This window comes from Barbus barbus, assembly GCF_936440315.1.
Source record: "Barbus barbus genome assembly, chromosome: 8".
Taxonomy (NCBI): Eukaryota; Metazoa; Chordata; class Actinopteri; order Cypriniformes; family Cyprinidae; genus Barbus; species Barbus barbus.
Genome location: NC_136736.1, coordinates 1,664,719 through 1,688,033, shown reverse-complemented (window position 1 = coordinate 1,688,033; position 23,315 = coordinate 1,664,719). Strand labels below are relative to the sequence as shown.

At 38.9% G+C, this 23,315-nt stretch overlaps 1 protein-coding gene across 2 annotated transcripts; it reads right to left on the bottom strand.

The window, feature by feature from the left end:
* Positions 1–571: 571 nt before the first annotated feature.
* LOC306874350 (tubulin beta-1 chain-like) lies at positions 572–12,450 on the bottom strand. 2 transcript variants are annotated; one of them, XM_079424315.1, is made up of 4 exons: positions 12,202–12,450; positions 3,243–3,351; positions 2,981–3,091; positions 572–2,254 (listed from the first exon to the last, which is right to left on the bottom strand). In XM_079424315.1, exons 1-4 carry the CDS (start codon positions 12,256–12,258, stop codon positions 1,197–1,199), a joined length of 1,335 nt encoding a protein of 444 aa, XP_079280441.1. In that variant the 5' UTR covers positions 12,259–12,450; the 3' UTR covers positions 572–1,196. The 2 variants fall into 2 exon arrangements, with proteins under 2 accessions (XP_079280441.1, XP_079280442.1); XM_079424316.1 differs by having other exon boundaries at positions 901–2,430; positions 2,718–3,091; positions 12,202–12,371.
* Between the last annotated feature and the right edge of the window lie 10,865 nt (positions 12,451–23,315).

The following is a 23,315-nucleotide window of genomic DNA, read 5'->3' as shown; positions in this document are numbered from 1 at the left end:
TTTTCCCCATGTATTTGGAAATGTTTTGAATCTTGACTGTTTCACAGTGAAGTTTATCTTTGTGACCACTATTTGGTGCAACACCAATATTGTACAAGTACCTGCTCATGGGTTTTTTCTGCCGGTTGCTGTTTAAAACTAAAGTGTTCCACAATACAAGAATTTTCAATGGTGATTTACACATTAAATTAATTGAGGTAATATTTTTGTCTTCACCTTTAAGGCAAATAAAAGCTACTGAAGGCACTTTTAAGAATGTTTATATGAGGTAAAAATAAACCATGTTCAATTTGTATGTATTATGCTGGATTTATTTGCTACTAAAGATAGGCCTATGATATAATTATTGAGAAATGTCTGCATAACGGCCGTTTATGGTACAGAAGATAATGTAAATCTACAGAATTTTCAGTTTTAATGTTGAAGTGTTTTAAGACCTCCAAATTTAAGACCACTTGAAATCATAATTAAGACTTTCTTGTACAATTTAAGACTTTAAGGCCTTAAATTTGATACAACTAAATTTAAGACCCCGCGGAAAACCTGGCCTAGAAACAGACAACTAATCTTTATAATCGTGATTATTTATTAGACAATTAATCGTCAGACAAATTTCATAATCATGACAGCGCTAATGATGACTGCTATGTTGATTATTATATCCAACAACAAAACACCTCAATCGCTTAGAAGACATTCTTGTCTACATCTGCTCCGGCGGTGAAACAATGGTGTACTGTTGACAGCTCACTCAGGGCGGGTCTAATGTAAAACACCAGTCTCAGGGAACAATCGTGGGAGGGGCCTGTGTCTGTGTGACATCACACTGGCAGGAGTCCAAGAATGGCTTGTAATGATTTTAGGAGATAAATGCAACCAGTGTTTTTTTTTTGTTTTTTTAAATCATAAGTTGGTTGTGTACTGCCAACACACATTTCAGTTTAAACAACTTGTAAAAGTGCAATTCACATTCAATGACTACTTTAAAGTCACACACACAACAACTTTTTTCAGTTTTGTCATATCTTTATTCAGTGTATCCTTGGTAATTTTAACAATGATGAATGCGCTACAAGGGGAAGCACACAAAACTTCGATTGGACTTTTTGTTTAACAGAACCGGAATGAAAGGAGACTGAGGTGTGGCATATGAAACCAAAACAAAATGGAGGAAGCTAAGGTGGAAGAGACAGCGATTAGGCGAGCTCCTCTTCGCCCTCATCCTCAAATTCTCCCTCCTCTGCGGTGGCGTCCTGGTACTGCTGGTACTCGGACACCAGGTCGTTCATGTTGCTCTCGGCCTCTGTGAACTCCATCTCATCCATACCCTCACCGGTGTACCAGTGCAGGAAGGCCTTGCGGCGGAACATGGCTGTGAACTGCTCTGAAATGCGTTTGAACAGCTCCTGGATGGCGGTGCTGTTGCCGATGAATGTCGCACACATTTTGAGACCACGAGGTGGAATATCGCAGACGGCGGTCTTGACGTTGTTGGGGATCCACTCCACGAAGTAGCTGCTGTTCTTGTTCTGGATGTTCAGCATCTGCTCGTCCACCTCCTTCATTGACATACGGCCACGGAAAATGGCAGCCACGGTCAGGTAGCGGCCGTGGCGTGGGTCGCATGCGGCCATCATGTTTTTAGCGTCGAACATCTGTTGGGTGAGCTCTGGGACAGAGAGCATGCGATACTGTTGGCTCCCCCTGCTGGTGAGAGGAACGAACCCAGGCATGAAGAAGTGCAGACGAGGGAATGGCACCATGTTGACCGCCAGCTTGCGAAGATCAGCGTTCAACTGTCCGGGGAACCTCAGGCAGGTGGTGACGCCGCTCATGGTGATCGAGACGAGGTGGTTGAGGTCGCCGTACGTGGGTGTGGTGAGTTTGAGAGTGCGGAAACAGATGTCGTACAGGGCCTCGTTGTCAATGCAGAACGTCTCATCCGTGTTCTCCACCAGCTGATGCACAGACAACGTGGCGTTGTAGGGCTCCACCACTGTGTCCGACACTTTGGGAGACGGCACCACGCTGAAGGTGTTCATGATGCGGTCGGGGTACTCCTCACGGATCTTGCTGATCAGGAGAGTTCCCATGCCGGAGCCTGTTCCTCCTCCCAACGAATGCGTGAGCTGGAAGCCCTGCAGACAGTCACAGCCCTCGGCTTCCTTACGGACCACATCCATCACGGAGTCCACCAGTTCGGCTCCCTCCGTGTAGTGACCCTTAGCCCAGTTATTACCAGCTCCACTCTGACCTATTAGCATGACACAAACTATGTTAATACTTTATGACCCAAACTTCACTAAAATACTGCATATTTTAAAACTGCATTAAGCTAAAGTGTTTGAAAACCATACAGGTTAGAGTCCTTAATAAACACTGGGTTTCCTTGACTACTTGAACAGGAGAAATGTGAAGTGAAGTGACATACTGCCAAGTATGGTGACCCATACTCGGAATTCGTGCTCTGCATTTAACCCATCCAACGTGCACACACACACCGTGAACATACACCCGGAGCAGTGGGCAGCCATTTATGCTGCGGCGCCCGGGGAGCAGTTGGGGGTTCGGTGTCTTGCTCAAGGGCACCTCAGTCGTGGTATTGAGGGTGGAGAGAGCGCTGGACATTCACTCCCCCCACCTACAATTCCTGCCGGCCCGAGACTCAAACCCACAACCTTTGGATTACGAGTCCAACTCTCTAACCATTAGGCCACGACTTCCCCAGAAATGCTCAAAGCCTCTGCCGAAATGACAACAGGTAATTACACAAGTAAATATGTTTTGACTCTTGTTCTTTCTTATGTTGATGAATTCAAGGGAGAGTCTACAATCAGGTACTAGTATAACATGTCCTATCCATCCATCCATCTATATATCAGAGGTATCTTCAACATTCAGAAGTAAATTATTGCATAACAATACTCCATCAAATATAGATATTTGCATGCAATGAGAAGCAAGCAAAAAAAATATTTACCAAAAACAAAGTTGTCAGGTCTGAATATCTGCCCAAAAGGACCGGAGCGGACAGAGTCCATGGTTCCTGGCTCTAGATCCACAAGGATGGCACGAGGGACGTACTTTCCCCCTAAAACAGATAACCAGAGAAGCACCACCTACATTAGGGTTTGTTTATGTTTGGAGAATATGTGTCTGTAAGTATATTTGCAGGGCTGAACGCTCCCCTTAACTAACAGACATTTGATGTTTCCTGTGCTAAACTATTGTGATGTGCCTACCAGAGGCTTCATTGTAGTAAACATTGATGCGGTCCAACTGCAGGTCATTGTCTCCATGGTAGCTGCCAGTGGGGTCAATACCGTGTTCATCACTGATCACTTCCCAGAACTGAGAGAGAACAAGAAACAGAAACCAAAAAATAGTCTCACCGTCTGATGGAGTGTAACACTTTTGTCTCAAATATAATGAATAATCACACAAGGTTTATCGTGCAGATATAGATTTTAAATGCACAGTATATGTTGGTAAAAGAGACCTAGTGTAAACATACCTATTAAGGTCCCCAAAATCTACATTGAGACATTTTTAGTGCACAAGATATTGGTTTCAGTACAAAAAGTTATGTTAAAATAAAATATTAAATCTCACACAAAGATATTTACTTTTATTTTAAATGACAAAAGCATTTCAATTAACATACATTGTTAAATTCAAAAAGTCTCGCTGTGCTTAATAGGTACATTTCTGTACCCTTTAAGCACACCCCTGTTCCCATTAAGCTCATTATGTTTTATTAAAAAATCTTGTTTAATTTAAGGAAAATTTTTAAAAATTGTAAAAATATATTTAAGGTACAAAGTCAATCACAAAAAAACTGAACATTAAAATCAAGCGACAAGGAATTCAACTCGATTATATATTCATAATGAAGTGTCATCTAAGCACAATGCAACATCTAGACTAGTCCACTTTCAGCGAAGTAACGCATTCAAAAATCAAATAAAACATTTAATTCACGGGGATGAACACAGAAACCAGCCTCATTATGAAACCTTTTTAAATGGATGTCAACTTATCTCTAGTCTCTTAAGGCTGGAATATACGAGGGCTGTGTATTGGCAAGAATCTGGCGATACGATACGCATCACGATACAGGGCTTGCGATACGATATATTGCGAAACGGAGCAGTACGAGTAAAGGGGGAAATATTCAAGTGCTTGCATGATTCTTCAGTAAAATGCATGTATAAAATGTATTTTAAAAAATATAAAAATATATATCTACTTCAAAGGTTCAGTTTAAGTTTACAATTGTGACATACAATGTATGACATCTGCTTAATATCAATGAAAAATAAAGTGCTTGCAGGATTCCTTAAGAAAACGAAACAATTGTAAAACAATCAAATAAATACAGATGTTAAACATTCTCAGAACTTGGATTTCACAGGTTTTTGTGTTCCGCGTGGAAACGCCGAGACTGCGACGCGAGCACCGCCCCAACAGCACAAAACACCCCCAACATGAGAGAAAGCTGCAGCTGCACAAAAGCACAAATGGTGCCACACTTCAGCTTTGTCCACCGAAACGAGAGCTGGAACAATTCTTTCATCCTCCATTACTGGCAGCGAACTATATTAACATTAGTGCCCTGATGCTAGTGTTTCCTGTCACGGTTTAAGTTCAGAGATGAAGACTAGCAGTCGGGATATGAACTCAAAACTAAACAACTGCCATGAATCTTGTATGATTTTTTTTAATATCGATATTCCGTTTTGGAGAATCGATACAGTATCGCGATACTCACGTGTATCGATATTTTCTTACACCCCTAGAATACACTACACTATTTTTGCCCCGATTTCCCACAGATTTACAGTCTGGAGAAGTTGATGCTACTTGCCAAAGATCAGAGCCAGTCTGTAGATATGAGTGGACTGAATCCATAGAAAATCAATTAACCTAACTTAGTGACAACTATCAGTTAATATGTAAAGTCTGTTTCTGAAGTATTTACGTAGACGTTCAATGTGGAAGAGTTTAATGAGAGCACACTGAGATTAATTGGAGCAGCAACAATTTTTCATAAATTTCATGTAATATTTATTCAAATGACAGGATTTTGCTAAATAAATAGTCTAGGTCATGTATTAAGTTTATACATTTTAATATGAACAACTATTATTAACAATATCTATGAAATTATACTTTTTCTTATTGAGGTCACACTGAAGTTGTGATTTTTATAGTCGTGCCCCATTAAGCTCACCTTAAAATAATATGAAACCTTTAAATATTACAGCACTGTAAAACCACAGACCAGCCGTAAACTGTTAATTTATAATATTATGGATGTAAAAGTACAAGCCAGTGCAGTAATATGTTAGCGTAGCACACAATCTTCTACAGCTAGTCCGCTAACTGTGTTCTGTAGCATCTGCGCTGAGTTAATAAAAATGTCTTTTGGATCTAATGTAATTATTTCCCACATTCAAGTTCCAGGTTATAATATGCAAAAGCTTGAGCGTTAAGCTCTTAATTTTACAATAAGTAGTGAAACTTACACAAAATAAAGGCTTAAACATCTAAAAAAAAAACATGCACATTTAAAGGGCTTCTCTTTTGGTGAAATTTTTTAGACCGCTTTCCAAATGGCTGCCGGACAGCGTGAACACATGGAGACTCATATCTCAGCCTGCTATGATCTGATTGACTTCAAATTATAGGAGGTATATAGTAACAAACATATCAATTGGTTAGGACATCAAGTTAGATCATAAATTATTTTTTTCTTTTTATAATCTGATCTCAAAAATGGAAGTGTGCTTAAAGGGTACATGAGCTTAATAGGTCCGTTTACCCTGGTTCTGAAAAAAACAAAACCCTTGCATTCCAGTGTCATATTTTTGCAATAGCGGTTCGATAAGTGATCACAGTTAAGCCACTGATGTACATAAAGATGAGGCCCCGTGGGATTGCAAATTTTGAACAAAGCTTGGATGTTCTCAGGACAAGTAATTTAGATGTCAGGTTGTCACACGTTATCTAAACACACACATATATACAGTATATATAATGTATTGTAATATTTGCTCACCAAAACGATGATTTGATTATTTAGGCACATTTATCTTTTACATTTTTGTACATTCATGTTTTGTGAAATAATTGTTCTACTGTTTGCCTGAAAAAGATTAAATCATTCCAAACGGTCAGTTTAAAGTGTCTTGACTGAGGTGTGTCTTGGAGCAAATGTTCGCTGGATACCCTTGTGCGGTCATTGTAGATGATATTTTGATTGGTGGACGCACAGTAAAAGAACACGACGACAACCTAGAAAGAGTGCTTGAGCGGGCGAGAGAAATAAATCACAGGCTAAATCCACTAAAATGCCAATTCAGACTGAACGATGTGAGCTATGTGGGCCATGTCTTCAGCAGTGACGGCCTGCATGCCGATCCATCAAAGATCAAAGCCATCAGTGAAATGCCAGAACCCAGTAACACAACTGCTCTTCAGAGATTTCTTGGCATGGTCAACTACATGGGCAAGTTTATCCCTAACCTCAGTGACACATCTACGCCACTCCGCCAGCTAACACACAAAGACACAGTATGGTGTTGGCTGTAGCAGCACCAGGATGCTTTCAACGCCTTAAAAAAATGCCTTGCATGCCCTCCTGTCCTGTCGTATTACAACGTCGACAAGCCTGTCACTTTAACATTCGACGCCTCACAGTTTGGTTTAGGAGCGGCGTGCTTGCAGGACAATAACCCTATCGCTTACGCCTCACGGGTCCTCACACAAACTGAAATGCGCAAATAGAAAGAGCTTCTCGCTGTAATTTTTGCTTGCACCATGTTCAATGATTACATCTACGGCAAATCAGTGACTACTGAAATTGACCACCAGCTTTTGGTGACAATCACCAAACATCCAATACACAGCACTCCTGCTCGACTCCAACGAATGTTGCTTCAGCTCCAACGATACAACATCACCCTAGTCTACAAAAAAGGAAAGCACATGTACATAGACACCTTGTCACAGGCCCCACAAGCATTTGTACATGAACAGTCCAAGGAAGAACACCTTTGAGGTAATGAATGTTTGCAATATCTCCCCATCACGCATTGATGAACTTAAACGCCACACAGTAGACGGCGTCACTCTACAAATGTTTGTGAACACAATCAGGCAAGGATGTCCAACTAAACTGCACAGTCTTCCCCCAGCAATGCAACCACTTCACCCATACAGACATGAACTGATCACAGATGATGGACTTGTGTGGAAAGGTCACAAAGTGATTATCCCAGAAACAGTTCAGCTGGAATACATGCAAATTGTACATAGGGGTCACCCTGGAGCTGAATCTACCAAACAACGTGCACGTGGCATATTCTTTTGGCCTACCATGACAAAAGACATTGATGCTTACATCACATCTTGTGCCACATGCAACAGCACCAGCAAAAAAAACCTTCAGCTGCCTGCAGTTCCAAGCCTGCCTTGGTCAACAGTAGCAGCTGACATCTTCGAATGGAACAGTCACCAATTCTTGGTGCTTGTCGACTCATATTCAGGCTGGTATGAGATTGAGCAGCTGCAGAATTTGACCTCATCATGTGTCATACAAAAGCTAAAGAGACATTTTTCTGTTCATGGATCACCTCAAACCCTCATCACAGACAATGGGAGACAGTTTGTGAGCAACAAGTTTAAAGATTTCGCCAAGGCCTGGGACTTTGCTCACAAAACTATTAGTCCAAACTATCCTCAATCAAACGGCCTAGCGGAGTGCGCAGACCGCAGCGCTTAACTCATGGAAAAGTCCAAATGAGATGGCACTGACATCTATCTCAACTTGCGGAATCTGCGAAATGCTCCAAGAGATCCCAAGCTTGGCTCTCCAGCTCAGAGACTAATGTCCAGACAAACCCGCACCACCCTGCTACTCCACAGCTCTTTGCTGAAACCTTCTCCTCTGGCTTCCAATGAGATTCATGCATAGCTGACAAAGAAAAGACTTTGTCAAAAGAAGAGTTACGACAAAAGATGTAAACAACGGAGCACACTCTCAAAAGGGCAAGTAGTAGTGAGGATGCAAACCCCTCGTGGTTATGGCAGCAAAGGAGTTGTGACGCAAGTCTGCAGCGAACCAAGATCTTACATTGTCCTGTCTGGAAGAAAAGAATATAGGAGGAACCGCAGACATCTAACTGTGAAAGAGCCTATGCCAAGTCAACATGATGATGATGGTCACCAGGTAATCCATGCTCCAACCAGAGTGAATGATCCAGTTGCAAAAATACCAAATGTACTGGTCAAGTAACCTCTCAGTCAGACACACAATTGAGAGCCAGTCCTTATGTGACACGTACTCTTTGTTCTAGTAAAGGTGTGTATAAAACAAAAGGGTGAACTAATGTTCATTGTGCAGAAGAATTCTGATGTAAATGCACCCAGAGTCTAATTTTGTTTTATGTTTGATACCATGCTTAGGAAAGGGGATGTAGTACATTGATGTGTGACACTAATTGTATGTGATTACATAGTCACTCTATCTAGCCCCTCCCCCTCTCGGTGTGTGGTAGTCCAATGTTAAGTATCGTGGCCGTGTGATGTGTATGTGCGGTCAATAAACCCACACATTACGAAGCAGAACTCTTTGCCAGTTTTATTTATATTATACAAGTCAACGTATGCCTTTTAAATTCGCTTATTGAAAGAACAGCAGCAGTACGGTGTAAGATTTATTTGAAACATGTATTTGGTACCTTATATTTACTCTTTCCTTTCATGGCTTTGGAAAACTTGCATCTAATGTGCATTATTTTTCTAATAATTCAACGGACCGAAGTCAATTATTCCTCTTATACTACAGTTGCCACACCTCAAGACATCGATCAGATGATATATTTCAAGGCATTCGTCCGGGTTTTCTACTTAAATCGCTATTGTGAGTAGGATTATTTCTTCCGTATATGATCCAACGCCTCCGTTGCCAATTCCAAAATGTCATTTTAAACCTAGCAATGGAGGCTTGAGTCGTTGATAGCAGACTAATGCAGTTAATTATTAAGTTATGAGATAGAGAGAGAGATTAACATTACCTCTGTGAGTCTCTCAGGAGTGTTTGGCAGCAATGTCTCTTGTTATAGTGAAGCTTTAAATTCATTTTCTTCACGAACAGCGCCGTTGTTGTTACCTCGCTTGTGAGAAGTCATGTAGTTTTTAAGTTGTTAAAAATCATCAGAGTAGTGCTAACATCATTAGCGCTTATGTTAATGTGAGTGCAAACTGTGAGGGAGAGAGAGCGGGAGAGTACTTTGCGTACATAAAACGTAATTTTGTGGCAAAAACATGGGCACGATCTGTTGTTTTTATCGTTTTGTTTACTAAATTTATTTATTTGGCCAGTGTCCTTGTGGGTTTGGGTTCTTTTGCTGTAAGGACCTCTGAAAATAAAGTGATACGGTCATGTAATGCGGTCAAGACCTGCCTGGAACTACATTCGCCGTGCGTTTGTACCTTTGCGACACAAGGGGGGTAAGTTATTTTCTGTTTTGGGTAAACTCTCTCTTTAATTAGGATGATGCACACTTTAAATTTCAAACATACTGGACACAGCCACTGAATGCGCTAGAATTAAATGGGTAAATAATAGGGATGTGATGAGATTTCGTGGAACGAGATCCGACTGGTCTCGCGAGAACGTGTCGATATCCTCGCAAAACATTTTGCAGTGTTTACATTAGAGCTGCATCATCTTGCGATCTGGATTCAAACACCCACGTGCTCTTATTCCTGAATGACAATGATTCAGCTATGTCTATATTCACATCACGAGTGTCAGCGGAGCGGGAGAAGCACGTTTTGTTGCTGCCCATGTTAATGAATCAGAGGGTCGGCCATCATCACGCTTCGATGTGAACGCTGTCATTCACTGATAAGGGCGGCGACAACGCATGCGCTGCTCACGCTCCACTGACACCGGTTTCACATCGTAATCAAAGACATTCAATCTGCATTCATGCTGCTGCTGATCCAGAAAGAGCAACAGTCTTATCAACCACACATCATTATTTCTGTGTTACAGACATTTAAATAACAGAAGTACTGGGATAAGTTTATAGTTTGGGTTTAAACACTTAGTCTACAGTAGCCATCAAAATGAAAGTATCTTATCACTTGTATGTATTGTAACGCTTATCCTCTTCCGCCAGGAGGCGGCATTAAATCATTCAGAGATTCTGAAACAAGTCTTTATGAAGACACTGACTCCACTGAATTTTTTTTCTTTGTTCAAATTAATATATATTTTTAAAAGACTTAAGCAATGAACATTTTATCAGAACCACTAGTAAATTACGTTATTTTGTTTAGTTTTTTTTTTTTTTTTTTTTTTCAGAATTGTGAGAAAATAATGATCTCCAATTTATTTATTTTTTACAAATTGATAATTTACATGCCGCTTATTACTGCATATAATTCGTTGAAATAGAAGTTTTATTTCAAAGTACAAGTTGATTTCAAAATGCACCTACATTTTTTGCATTTTGTGTTTTTCAGTTGAATGAAAGACTATTTTTCCCTATATATTTCATCATTGAGGATTTATTTTATTTTTTTTTAAAGTCTAAATCTCATCTCGTTCTCGTCTCGTGGGATAAGTGTCTCGTCGTCACACCCCTAGTAAATAATAATAAGTATAATCTTTCAAACAACATGTGCTTCAGCACAATATATTTAATTTCATTCAGTTTGGTGCATTAAGTTAGACCTTTAGTAATATATACTTGTGCATTATTTGCTCTTTACAGGTGCAGAAATGAAAGCTCCCAAGCAAAGATGTGGACAGACATGCTGCACAGTGACCAACACAATGAGCAACAACCAAGAACAGTATTCACTGATTACCTTTCAAAAATATTCATAGTAACTTTAGTAAATTAATAGTAAATTATTTTAGTGTAATTGCATGGTTTTGTAAATAAAATGTCCTCATGCCAGCTCGGTCAAGCTAGACTTTAAAATTGCTTTCATAATAACGAGATGTTTAAAGATTCGTGAAGTCATGTTATGTAATTAAAATGAACGTAAATGTTTTGGCTAGGTAACGTCATCAATATTAAGTGAAATATAGCCGAGTCTGGCGTGCTGCGCAACGGGCCGAGTCCAGTGTCCTGACATTTCATTACTGCGCATGCGCACATCAATATTGCGTCCTTTTTCTCGTGCTGAACAATATTTAATGTATCTGCATTACTGTAAGGGCAGGTTTGGGGTCGACGTTATTAAAACAATCTAATAGGTAGATGCGGATGGCTTCGATGCGGCCGCGTCGGTAAGTTACATCGGTCACATCTGCTCCGGTGGATTCGGCCCAGAGTCTGAAAGAGAGAACACAGGCATCCAAGCCGGGTGCGGCAGATGGATCCGGGCCGATGGACAAGTCTCTGGTGAAGATTTCACTGAAACTGGCCGAGTGTATGGAGAGGGATTGTGTGTGAGGTAGATGTAAATAGCCCATCAGCAAACGACAAGTTTTCACGAGACTTTAGTGGAGTCTGCAGTTCTCGACACTAAATAAGGATCCATTCCTAAAGCATCTATTTTTTTTTTAAAAATACTGTTGTTTTTCGTTGTTAGTGATGTTGGTTTCCGATCACCAAGGAGAGGCTAACGTTATGCAAGATGGCGGCCGCGACAAAAGTCACGTGACAAAGCATGAATTGGCTAATATAGAAGGAAACAGAGCACCCCACCTCAGAAACAAGAATGGCAGATGTCGCAGTTAAATCACACCCTTCTCGGACAGCTAGATTTATGGATGCAAATAAAGATTGGCTATTAGCCTCTGAACACCGCTGAGAGACGCCCAGACGCAGCGCACGCACTTAATCTCTCTCTAATCATTTAATAACTGCGCCAGACTGCATTAATAACTGCATTAACCTGCATATCTATGGCTCAAGCCTCTGTTATTAACTCGAAATGAAGGTTTGGAATTTGAAAGGAAGAGGCGGGAGAGCGAAAATGTGTTTAGTCATGATAAGAGGTAAAAAAAAAAGAATTGATTGCTTAAACACATTGATTGATAGTAAAGCGCAAAATAATATTTTACTGATATCATTATAAAACACCGAAGCGAACGGACGTTTGTTGAAAAAAAAATTTTTTTTTTTAAAAAACCACCAACAACAAAAAAACAGGCTCTTTATTTAGTATTACCTTCGATCCGATCTGATTGCCGCACTGGCCCGCCTGCAGGTGCACTATCTCGCGCATGATGACTTCAGATGTCGAGCGACTTCAAAGCAGCGGGAAAACGAGGTGGCGAAGCGGTAAAGTCTCAACAGCTCGTTCTTCAACCCTCTCCGGTAGACTGTCTCGCTGCAACTAGCGCGCGCTCCCGTCGGTATATACTGGTGTTCTGGGTCATCACGCGGGCGTGGTTTGTTCGCTAGGCGCATGCGCACTGCGCACTGTGAAGCTCGTGTCCGACCTCTGTTTCTCTTTTGGAGGGATGATCATTTTTAAATCATACCCTATTTATTGCATCAAAATGTGTTAATACTGTACTATAGTTAGGGGTGGATAATTTTATCAATTGTTTATTATTCATGCTGCAACAATATGTTATAGTTTTTATTAATAACCATTTCTATATAGCTGATACCTTTGTCTAGTGCTCTTATGAATGTTTAGAACATGATTTCTGAACATTTTAGCTGCTATACTGAATGATATATAGCATAGACGTCTTCATGGCTAGTGTTTGCGTATTTGGTTTCATTCCATTATGTAACCTATTCAGACACGTCATGCCCATTCAGAGTGATTTTTGAGCTTAGTGCATTTTGAATGCCACTAAACATAGCCGATTCATATTTTCTATATTTGATACAATCACACCAGCTTGATTAAATCGTTTCTCGCATCATATCATCATCTGCTGGCTGGATCTGGGCGTTTTTACAGCACTGTGCATTATAACCAATCACACATGATGTTGTTGAGCTTATGAATGCAGTGACCAATCAGAGGCGTTCACATGAGTCATCGCTGAAATACTGCTGTTTCCTCACTCTCTCGCTGACTGAATACTGGAGAATTCTCTGGTTAGAAACAATAAAGTGCAGATCTGTGTATGCTTGTTTTTTTGTCCAGACATAGGACATCGCACACTTTAATCATGCAGCTCTTCAAAAACTCTCCTTCGGTAAATTAGCCATGTCTTCTGCCACTATAACTCGCTTTCATGACAGCTTCACTTTACGATTTTGCTTTAGTAAACATAGTCTGCTGTGACACTAGACTCTTTTTAAGCTTGTCTATACCAGCAGGCCATTAATAATAGACATGAAAGTGTCTCGCAGGCCGAATGTGGCCCACGGGCCTTGAGTTTGACATGTCTGATCTAAACAATTCAAATAAACAAAGTCAAACAATTCGCAAACAAACTTCCCTAACGCATCCATCAGCACCTCTAGTTCCTAGCACCCTCTGAAATCAGGCTTTTAAAGTGCATGTATGCTTTAATCTGTGTCCGGTTGCATAAAGCACCTCAAGTTTTTCCCTTAAGTATGACACTTAAGGCGTGATTTCCCCTTACTTAAGGGAATGACTTAAGGGTGTTGCATACAATCCCTTAAACCATCCTCTTAGTTAAGGGAAACCGTGAAGTATTTCACAGGTTTTGCCATTAAAAAATAATCTACTGTTGCCATGGACATGTTATTTGTTAATGTAAGTTTAACATTTTCAGAGACTAATGTGAATAAATCTATATTTAAATGCAAGTAATAGTAATTTTATTTGTTTCCAAAACGAGGCCATGTGAACAGTGTGAAGCGCTAATCACTCCTATGCAGTATGGTATAGCCTATGTTTCATTCATACTCAAGGCCGGAGGGTGCTGTCGCACTGAAAGTCCAATCCGGACTCATAGAAATATCTTATGATGGAATACAGCAGCCATCGCTGCAGCGAAGCTGAATAAAAAGCACAATAAACAAACGAGTGAGACAATACCCAGCAAACAGGGGACGTTGTTTAGTAGAGTACGTCTGCTTTGTAACGTTCTCTGGCGAACTTTTTGAGGTCCTTCCTCCGAGCCAGTTTGCAACCGTCCCTGTTTCGTCCCTCATCTGCCATTTCCATACTTGAAAAAACACCCATGTGTGAGCTTTTATCATCAGACCAGCCACCTTGCATCTCGGATAAAGAAAAAAATAATTGTGATAATGGAATGAAAAAAAAAATACACTTGTTTTGTTTTGGCAGATTTATATTATTGTTGTTATAATTATTTTATTTTATTTAAATTAAACAATTAGGCCTATGTATTCAGAATCAGAATGAGCTTCTATTCGCCAAGTGTGCACAAACACACAAGGAATATGTTGTGTTGTTTTAAGGAGCTCTTGGTACATACATGCATAGGCCTACATCTGATATGAGAACAGAACGCTTAAATAAGATTTAACAATAAATAATAATAATGTTTATGAATCTGAAACAGAAGATTTATGTACAGATTTGTGCATTATTTACTCTATTTACAGCTAATAATAAAAAAAAAACCATGAATGAAAAAGAACATTCTGAAAATGAATATTTAAAATGAAAATAGCATGAAAATATTACCCGTGCATGAAGAAAATAAGGTTAAATCCCAGGAGCTTTATGTTATAGAGTGATGAATGAAGCCAAGGAAAATAAGTTGAAAATAACAGGTAAGACACATAAATTAATTATACCCATTAAAAAAAAAAAAAAATTAAAAAAAAGTTATTTAGGTAAAAATATTTTAGTTATTGCATTTAAGACTGCTACACCAAAAAAAAAGAAAAGAAAGAAAAAAGGTGTGAATAGCTACATTGGGAGAAAGGCCACAAGCACAAATGAGCACATGATCGAATGACATCACTTTTGTCTCCAGCGCGCGCTCCCGTCGGCATATACTGGTGTTCTGGGTCATCACGCGGGCGTGGTTTGTTCGCTAGGCGCATGCGCACTGCCCCCGCCCCCGTGAAAATCGTGCACGCGCCTCCCACATTAATGCGCAGTGCAGCGACTTTAAATGCATTTCGTCCGGCTTCACTTCGTTTTTTTACTGAATATGTTTCGATGTTCCACACAGCAAGCACCAAGGAGCCCTCGTGGAAGCGTTGTCGACATTTATAGGCAGAAATTTAATTCGTGTGTAAAATGGATGCAAACCGTAAACTGTGGAGACTTCTGCAGGGTTAAGAATAAAGCTGCGAGTTGGCAAAATAAAGCTGTTAAGACTGCTATACCATGTGCAGCTAAAAAAGGTGTAAATAGCTACATTGGGAGACAGGCCACAAGCAAGTGTCGAACAAATGAGCACAACATGATCGAATGACATCACTTTTGGGTACTCTGCATGTCTCCATAGCAACGCTCAGCTGCTTAGTGACAGCCAGAGCCTTTGAGAAACAGAAATGCGACACGCTTTGATCTCGCCGCCGCGCGGTCACGTGGTTCATGGAGCTCTCAATAGATCCAAACAACAATAGGTTTGAATGGGATTAATCGGGTCAGACAACAACAGCGGCTATACTTGCAGATTCTCAGGCAAATATTGACACAAAACGTCCATTGATTCATTCGTTTAATACACTGATAGTAGCATTTTGTCTGTGGAGTTTAATAGAAATAATATGAAAGGGTTTTTCTTGTTTAACTATGGAGCAGTACAAACATAGTACAATGCAACACACAGGATAAGGCGATTACATTTCTTTCTATGCAAAGTATAAATAGTGTAAACTGCTTAATAAAGATTGGAGACTTGAGCCATGAATTTGTGTGTTTTTGTGTTACACTTATTCCTGTGGATGTGCAGACTAATGATGAAATAAATTATGCTTATTTAAAGAGTATAAGAAATCTAAAATGTGTTATTGTATTAATACATATTTCTTCATCTATGGTCAATCTATTATTCACATTTTAATACAATATTATGTTAAAATATAAGATACAATATGCATACACAAGTGAATATCAATGAATGCTAGAAATGGTTTTAGCCATTTAAAAAAAAAAAAACATCTAAAGACATCTTTTTCGCCACCATCTGACCAATTACATTTTTTTTACAATAATTTTTGCACTATTAACAGAACCTTAATGTAATTTTTTAAAACTCTAGACACATAATTCACAACTGATGATCAAAATGCACATTTTTCTAAATATTTAACACTTTAACACAATACACATAAACCAAAAATCTTTTGTTCATTGAGCTAAAACCACCGGTTCAAAATGACACAACTTAATATCACAAGTACTGCTATTTCAAAATGCAACTCGCACATTACATCTGAATTGAGTGTTATATTTCATTACAATGATCTAACTATCAATTGATACAACTGCTCAAAATGCTACTTAACTGTTGAACCATAGTTTTTTTTTTGATGAACAATGATGAACAATATTAAATGTTTAGATTATGAAAGTGAAGCAACAGAGGACTGAGTATGTTCAGGTATGATCAGTTTCAAGATGCCTGTTGTTGGGAGAAAAAAAATCTATATTATAGTTATCAGTAATTGTTTTTTCTACTGTAAACGTCTTTTTTAGAGGGTGATAGAGCTAGAAGCTTATGAAAACCATTCATATTTTTGGATAAGGCAGGCTTTACTGTAACCTGGCCATTACATGGTGGAGAGTTTGAGAGCCCAGCGGTTGAGAGGGGCCCAGAACGATGTTCTCTGTGGGGCCTGACCACCCCACACTGAATGATGAGTGATTTTGAGGGGCCCCAAAGCAAAATCAGTGCAATGGGCCCAGAATAGCGACAGCACTGAGTGCAATCATGGTTTCAGGCCCATCCACAGTTTGTATTTACCCCATACTCCCCTTTTCTTACCGTAACCCGACCAAGGAGTTTTTCTCCACATGGAGGTTTTCAATAGGCTCCTCACAAACTATCACTCTTCTCCAGGCCATAGATGATGTGTGCAATGACATCACAGGAGACCAATGTCAGGCCTGTATTTGCCATCATAGACGATTTTTTCAAGATCTTTACGTAACTAATGAAAACATCCATTATGATGTGGATGAGAACCTGTGGCCAAATCCACAAGACAGGGTTGATAAAAACATTTACCAGTTGACATTTTACTGTAGACCTACTGTAGTTTTTTCTTATTTAAAGTTTTTTGTTGTGTTGATTATGTCATAAATAATTTTCAAATTTAGTTTAATGATTCCAGTGTCTGTACTTTTCTCTCTAGTCTATTACAATGAAGCATGAATGTGTAGAACCATAATGAAAGCTGCATCATGCGTTTTGAACAACTATATTTAATGATTGTACTAAAAACTAAACTATGGGTATCTTGTGTGTGGGTGATCTAAAGTAAAGTTCCTATGATAATTCATAATAAATAATAATTGTATTTTGGACCAATGCTTCTGCAAATGCAAGGCCTCTTTAAAGATATGAACGCAATATGCAAAGTTTTGAACATTGGATAGCCTGTGATACAAATAATGATTGTTTTGAGTTTTGTGTCTAGAGTTTTGAAAAATGACATCAAGATTCCATTATTAGTGCAAAAATGATTGTAAAAAACTGTAATACTAGCACTTACCTATTCTATTTATTTATATTTATATTTAAAAAATCATTGCTATGTGAACTGTGCTAGACTAACTGAGACTTGTATTGTGTTGCTCTTTCGTTGGTCTGTTTGCTTCTACATTGTAAGTCGCTTTGGATAAAAGCATCTGCTAAATGACTAAATGTAAATGGAAAAAAAAAATAATTTAAGTTTTGCAAATACTTCAAAATAAAAAAGGCAACCAACTGTATTCATCAAAATATTTTATTATATAATATATCCAGGGAGAGGGCAAATTGTGTTCCTTGGAAGTCTTCATAGAAACTCATTTAACATCGTAAAGAGAGAGAAAGACTGCAGAAAACAAACAAGGAAAGGCAGATATGTCCACTATAGCCATTGCTTTCTTTCATTTATCTTAACAGTAGGAAATTCACTGGGTGAAGACTCAAACACATCTCCCGGTGATTTCCCCAGACACGGCCTTGAGTTTACTGTCTTTCGTATGTCAAAAAGGTATTTTTATTATTTTTATATTTGTAGACATTAGCAACCGTAACCACTGTGTATCTTACATTTTATGAAAAGTTTACCTTTTAAAACGCTTCCTGAAGTTGTCCGTCCTATGGCTGCTCACAGTAGCCTATTTGAACACTTGTGAAGCTAACGTTAGCATTTAAAGCTTAATTTACTAAATGTATATCATATTGACAGATATTTAACTTTAAATATTGAATTACCATATGGTAAACATCAGAGGTGGGACCAAGTCATTTTTTTGCAAGTCACAAGTAAGTCTGGTCAAGTCCCGAGTCAAAATAGGCAAGTCCAAGTCCTCAACTTTTAGCTTCAAGTCTTAAACAAGTCATTAGTGCTCTTTGCCCAAATTAGTGTCTCAGTATTAATTACCATATCACATTTATAGTCATTTATATCAGGATGTCGGGTAGAATATTAATTTCATGTGAGATGGGTGCCCTTAGTAAAGCTACTCAAGTTCAATTTAGGGATTGTGCCAAAATAGGACAAGCAGTGAAAAAAACTATTTTATTAGTAACAGAATAGCAAAGACAATATAATTTCATAACAGCTGCATGTGTGCATAAGAAGAGTATATGCTTCTAGGTGTTATATCTAAGCCAATGAGCCATTATTTGGAACCTCAGTGAAACACAGAAACTCAGAAAGAACTAGAAGAAATAACTGCTACATACTTTACATGTGAGAGGAAGCCTGCGATATGGATGCAGACAAACTCATGAAGACAGTCATTCAAAAATGCTGTGCAAAGAGTAACAAAGACAAAATGTATGCATAGTTGATCGCTTAATTTTATGTGCTATACAGACTGATTTACAACACGTGAAATCAATTATTTATCCCGAAAAAAATAAAAGTGAAATGAGCGCCTGGTGAAGAGGGAGAAAAATTTAGTATATTTTATAGTTATATATTCACAAATCATTTTGTGAAAGAAACACTTCTTCAAATTATATTTTAAATTATCATTAGGCCAATTGCCGCTTTTTTCCCCTTCAAATTATAGTTACATTTTTTGCAATGATTCTTTTTAAATCTAGCTTAACCCATTTAATCCCACCGGTCACTGAGTGACCGTAACAATCTTTTTAATTTATAAAGCTCTTATAAAGATCTATAAAGCGCTCCCTGAACACAGTCTCGGGCTTATTGCCAGTCAAGTGCAAGCACGCTGCACCCGTCTAGAGTGATAACGACGCTGATCATAAAGTCTTTCCACGTCACAGGGCTCAAGTCCAAGTCAAGTCTCGAGTCATTGCCGTCAAAGTCGAGTCCCAAGTCTTCTTTAATTATGTCGAGTCGAGTCACAAGTCATCAAATTTGGGACTCGAGTCCGAGTCAAGTCTCGAGTCATTGCCGTCAAAGTCCAGTCGCAAGTCTTCTTTGATTATGTCGAGTCAAGTCACAAATCCTCAAATTTGGGACTCGAGTCCGAGTCAAGTCTCGAGTCAAGTTGTGGACTCGAGTCGCATGACTCGAGACTTGACTCGGACTCGAGTCCCAAATTTGAGGACTTGTGACTTGACTCGACATAATCAAAGAAGACTTGCGACTGGACTTAGACTTTGACAACAATGATTCGAGACTTGACTTGGACTTGAGCCCTGTGACTCAGCAAGTCTTTAAACCGTGTCTGCACAGGACGCGAGTGGCGCAGCGTGGCACGACAAAATAAAATAGAATCCATTATAATCAGCGATGCCGTCTACACTGGATGCGGCGCAACGCAACAAATCCCTGACAGTAAACTAATGCTGCGTTCTATTTATGACACAAAGTTCAAATTATTTTTTAATGGTCGCATCCAGTGTAGATGATTTAGCTGTTGCGGCGCGGCGCGTCCAGTGTCGACAGGGTTTTACCTTCTTAAAAAAAAAAGAAAGAAAAGAAAACAGAGTTCTGATCAATATAGACTGGTTAATATTTGTATATATTAGAACTATTGTTATTTACTTTTCTGCTTCATTTCATGTGTTTTTTTTTTTTATATATAATTAACGTTCTGTATCAGTTTAGGACTTGAAGTAGCCTGCCATAAATGTTTTGTAGACTTATGTCAGTAGATGGCGATAAATCAGCGTCTGTATTACATATTAGGAAGTTATTAAATATTTGACTCGATTCATTAAAACCACTGAAGCATTAACATATGAATGAAATTCATGAATTCATATGAACTTAAGCCTATATTTGTTTAACATTGATTCATTACTCAGTGAAACACCACTAATTATTATAGCTTTATAATTATACTTACTAGACTATAGTATTAATAACTTTAAATTTACTGTAATAATTTATACATAGACACTCGTTTGGGCAAATAGCACTAATGACTTGTTTGGGACTTGAAGTTGAGGACTAAAGTTGCCTGCATTAACTCGAGACTTGAATGCAAAGACTTGAGACTTACTTGTGACTAAAACTATGACTTGGTCCCACCTCTGGCAAAAAGTCTTGGGACGGCCTATCATCATATGTGCGCAAATTTGGACCGCTTGGTCTAAATCCAAATTGTCAACAATCTTTACAAATCTTTTTTCAATGGAAAAACGATCATCCAGACATAAATCATAATGAATGTGTTCATTTTGTTTTAGGTTAGAAGTCAACGGGAAGAATGGCATCGGACTAACCCCAAAGCTGACACACACACACACACACACACACACACACACACACACACACACACACACACACACAAACACACACACACACACACACACACACATGGAAAGAGCACCGCAACTTTACAATTGTTCAGTTAAAATAAACATATTTTGCTCCATACAACGTGTCTGTTGTCTTTGATTAGTCTAGAAGTAAAATAAAATGAGGATTTAAAGTGAAAGTCCCCTAAACGTCCCGAATGGCCACTGTACATCCTGTGAACGTCCTAATGAGCGTCTGGAGGGGGGACCCTACACGCTGACGTCCAGGGGACATTCGCAGAGGCCATTTAGGGGACCTTTTTTTGTTAGCTGGGTATAAGGTTTATATGTGTTTTTCCAAGTCATTTCCAGGTAACGTTAATATGTTGGAAAATACAGGATTGTAATATTACAGAATATAAATGTTGTCACGTTTGATCTATTATGTGCCAAGTTAGTAATTCGATCAACGTGAATAAATGCCTAAATTAAAATCTGTTTAACATATAAAGCGGCCGATCGTGTCTTGTAGAAGTCTTTTGCTCGCTGTGTAACACTTAAGGTGACATTTTCCATACCTTATGTTAAACTTAGGAAAATGACAGTTAAGGGGCTTTATGCAACACTTAATGGACTACTTAAGAGAAATTATAAGGGTTTATGACGTTTGACCTAAAGAAACCCTTAAGTGATATTTAAGGGACATTTTATGCAACGCCCTTAAGTGTAAGGGAAACTTAAGGGCGATCTTAAGGGAAAATTACACTTAAGGTGCTTTATGCAACCCGTGAAAATTCATCATCTCCAGATTTCAATCAGTTCAGTGAACAAAAGAAATTGTGAATAACAAATAATACATTCAACCAGTAGCATAGCACAATATTAAAAAAAGTCTTCGTGCTTAACAATCATTACATAATTTACACCAAATGTGTTGTTTTTAAACGTTAGATTGCAGTGTTGTTGGCTTTATGTTGGGTGATGTTCTCCACTCCTGGCTGCTGCATCATCTCCAGAAATCCTTTTCCTTCGGACAGATTAAACACTTGGGACACAAACAGAATCAGTTATTGATATTTTATATTTGTTGTCTTCATTCATTCATACATACATATACAAATAAAAAATAAATGTTTTTTTATTATTAAACAAAATTAAATTGAGCATTAAACTAAATTTAGCAAGCCTTAAGGCCCGTTCACACCAAGCACGATAACTATAAAGATATAGCTCTAACACCGTTGCACACCGTTTCCAGGAAACATGTTGTTCAACCCGGAAACCATAGCAAAACATTGCATGCCGGTTTGAGCTTGAATGTGCCCTAGATGATGAATGATACAAACATTGACAGCCAATCAGAATCCATCATGCTATGACGAGTGGAAGAATTTAAAGCAGCAGACACACGTGCGCTCAAGCCAAGTTCACACTACACCACTTCACATGTCGGCAGATCGCTGTGCTGTTCAGACTACTTGACTTGATTGTCTGGTCTGTCTTTTAGTCGTTGTGGTGTTCACACTACGTGACTCTATGTAAATGATCCGCAACAGGAGTTACACACTACACGAGCTGACAACAACTCTGTCACACAACGACTCGATTCAGCCACGTTTTGTCATGAAAATATGCAAGAATTGACCGTTTGCAAAGAGCTTGATCTGAACGCGTATATTATGTGCCGCCGCTGCTATCTTGCCCGACAGCTACGGCCAGTCTTCATAGAAATACATGTTAAAACGAGGTGAAAAAGATCGACTGAATTTAAACTTTTTCAATATAACTAAATATAAATATGTGCGGAGGGTTAAGCTGTGCTGTTGTTGGCTGAAACAATAAACTGAGGTATTTAAAAGTACTGTTTTGCGTACCAGAATCGGTCATGTCCGGTGCTGTATGCATGGCTTGCAGTGCTTAAATTAAATACTGAGTGTTAAATAATAAAATAATATGTTAAAACATGTGCTCTTATCATTCTGTGGACAAAACCTCGTACACTTCTCCCCGAATGGGAGCTTTAAATGCACGTGTGCTCATCTGTTTTCAATGCAGCTATAATCTGCACACAAAAAAGGTATTTATTGTTTGAATTTCTTTAAAAATGACGCTAAAAGCTGAGAGTTCATAACCTGCTCTGTCTTCTCTGTCAGTGTGTGGTCAGCTTCCTCTTTGCTCTGCGATGTGTTTTTCTGCGTGAGAACATGATGTGTAGTGTGAGTGTTTGTCGGTCATGGCAAGAGTAACTATTGGTGGTTAATAAAAAATGTACAGTAGCAGCCAAAAGCCTGTGAAAGACGCTTATGTGCAAAAATAAAAGCCTAACTTTTCTTTAAGCAAAGTTGCTGCTGTTGTTTTCTTCTGGTGACCTCAATCCATGCCTTGCTCTTTCATTGGCTGTAGCTCGTCACGACACCTGACACCACGTCATGTCGAGTCGGCTGACTGGTCTAGATATTTGGCATGCTAGATTTTTGTTTGGCGTACCCCATACAGCAAAAAAATATATATTTCAAAATATACAAAAAAATGGCCAAAAAAATAT

What these genes read in the sequence shown, in the direction of transcription:
- LOC306874350 (XM_079424315.1), bottom strand. Translation starts at nt 12,258, where the DNA reads ATGCGCGAGATAGTGCACCTGCAGGCGGGCCAGTGCGGCAATCAGATC. An exon ending in TTACTACAATGAAGCCTCTG is followed by an intron (nt 3,092 to 3,242) that starts GTAGGCACATCA and finishes TATCTGTTTTAG; the next exon opens with GGGGAAAGTACGTCCCTCGT. An exon ending in ACCTGACAACTTTGTTTTTG is followed by an intron (nt 2,255 to 2,980) that starts GTAAATATTTTT and finishes TCATGCTAATAG; the next exon opens with GTCAGAGTGGAGCTGGTAAT.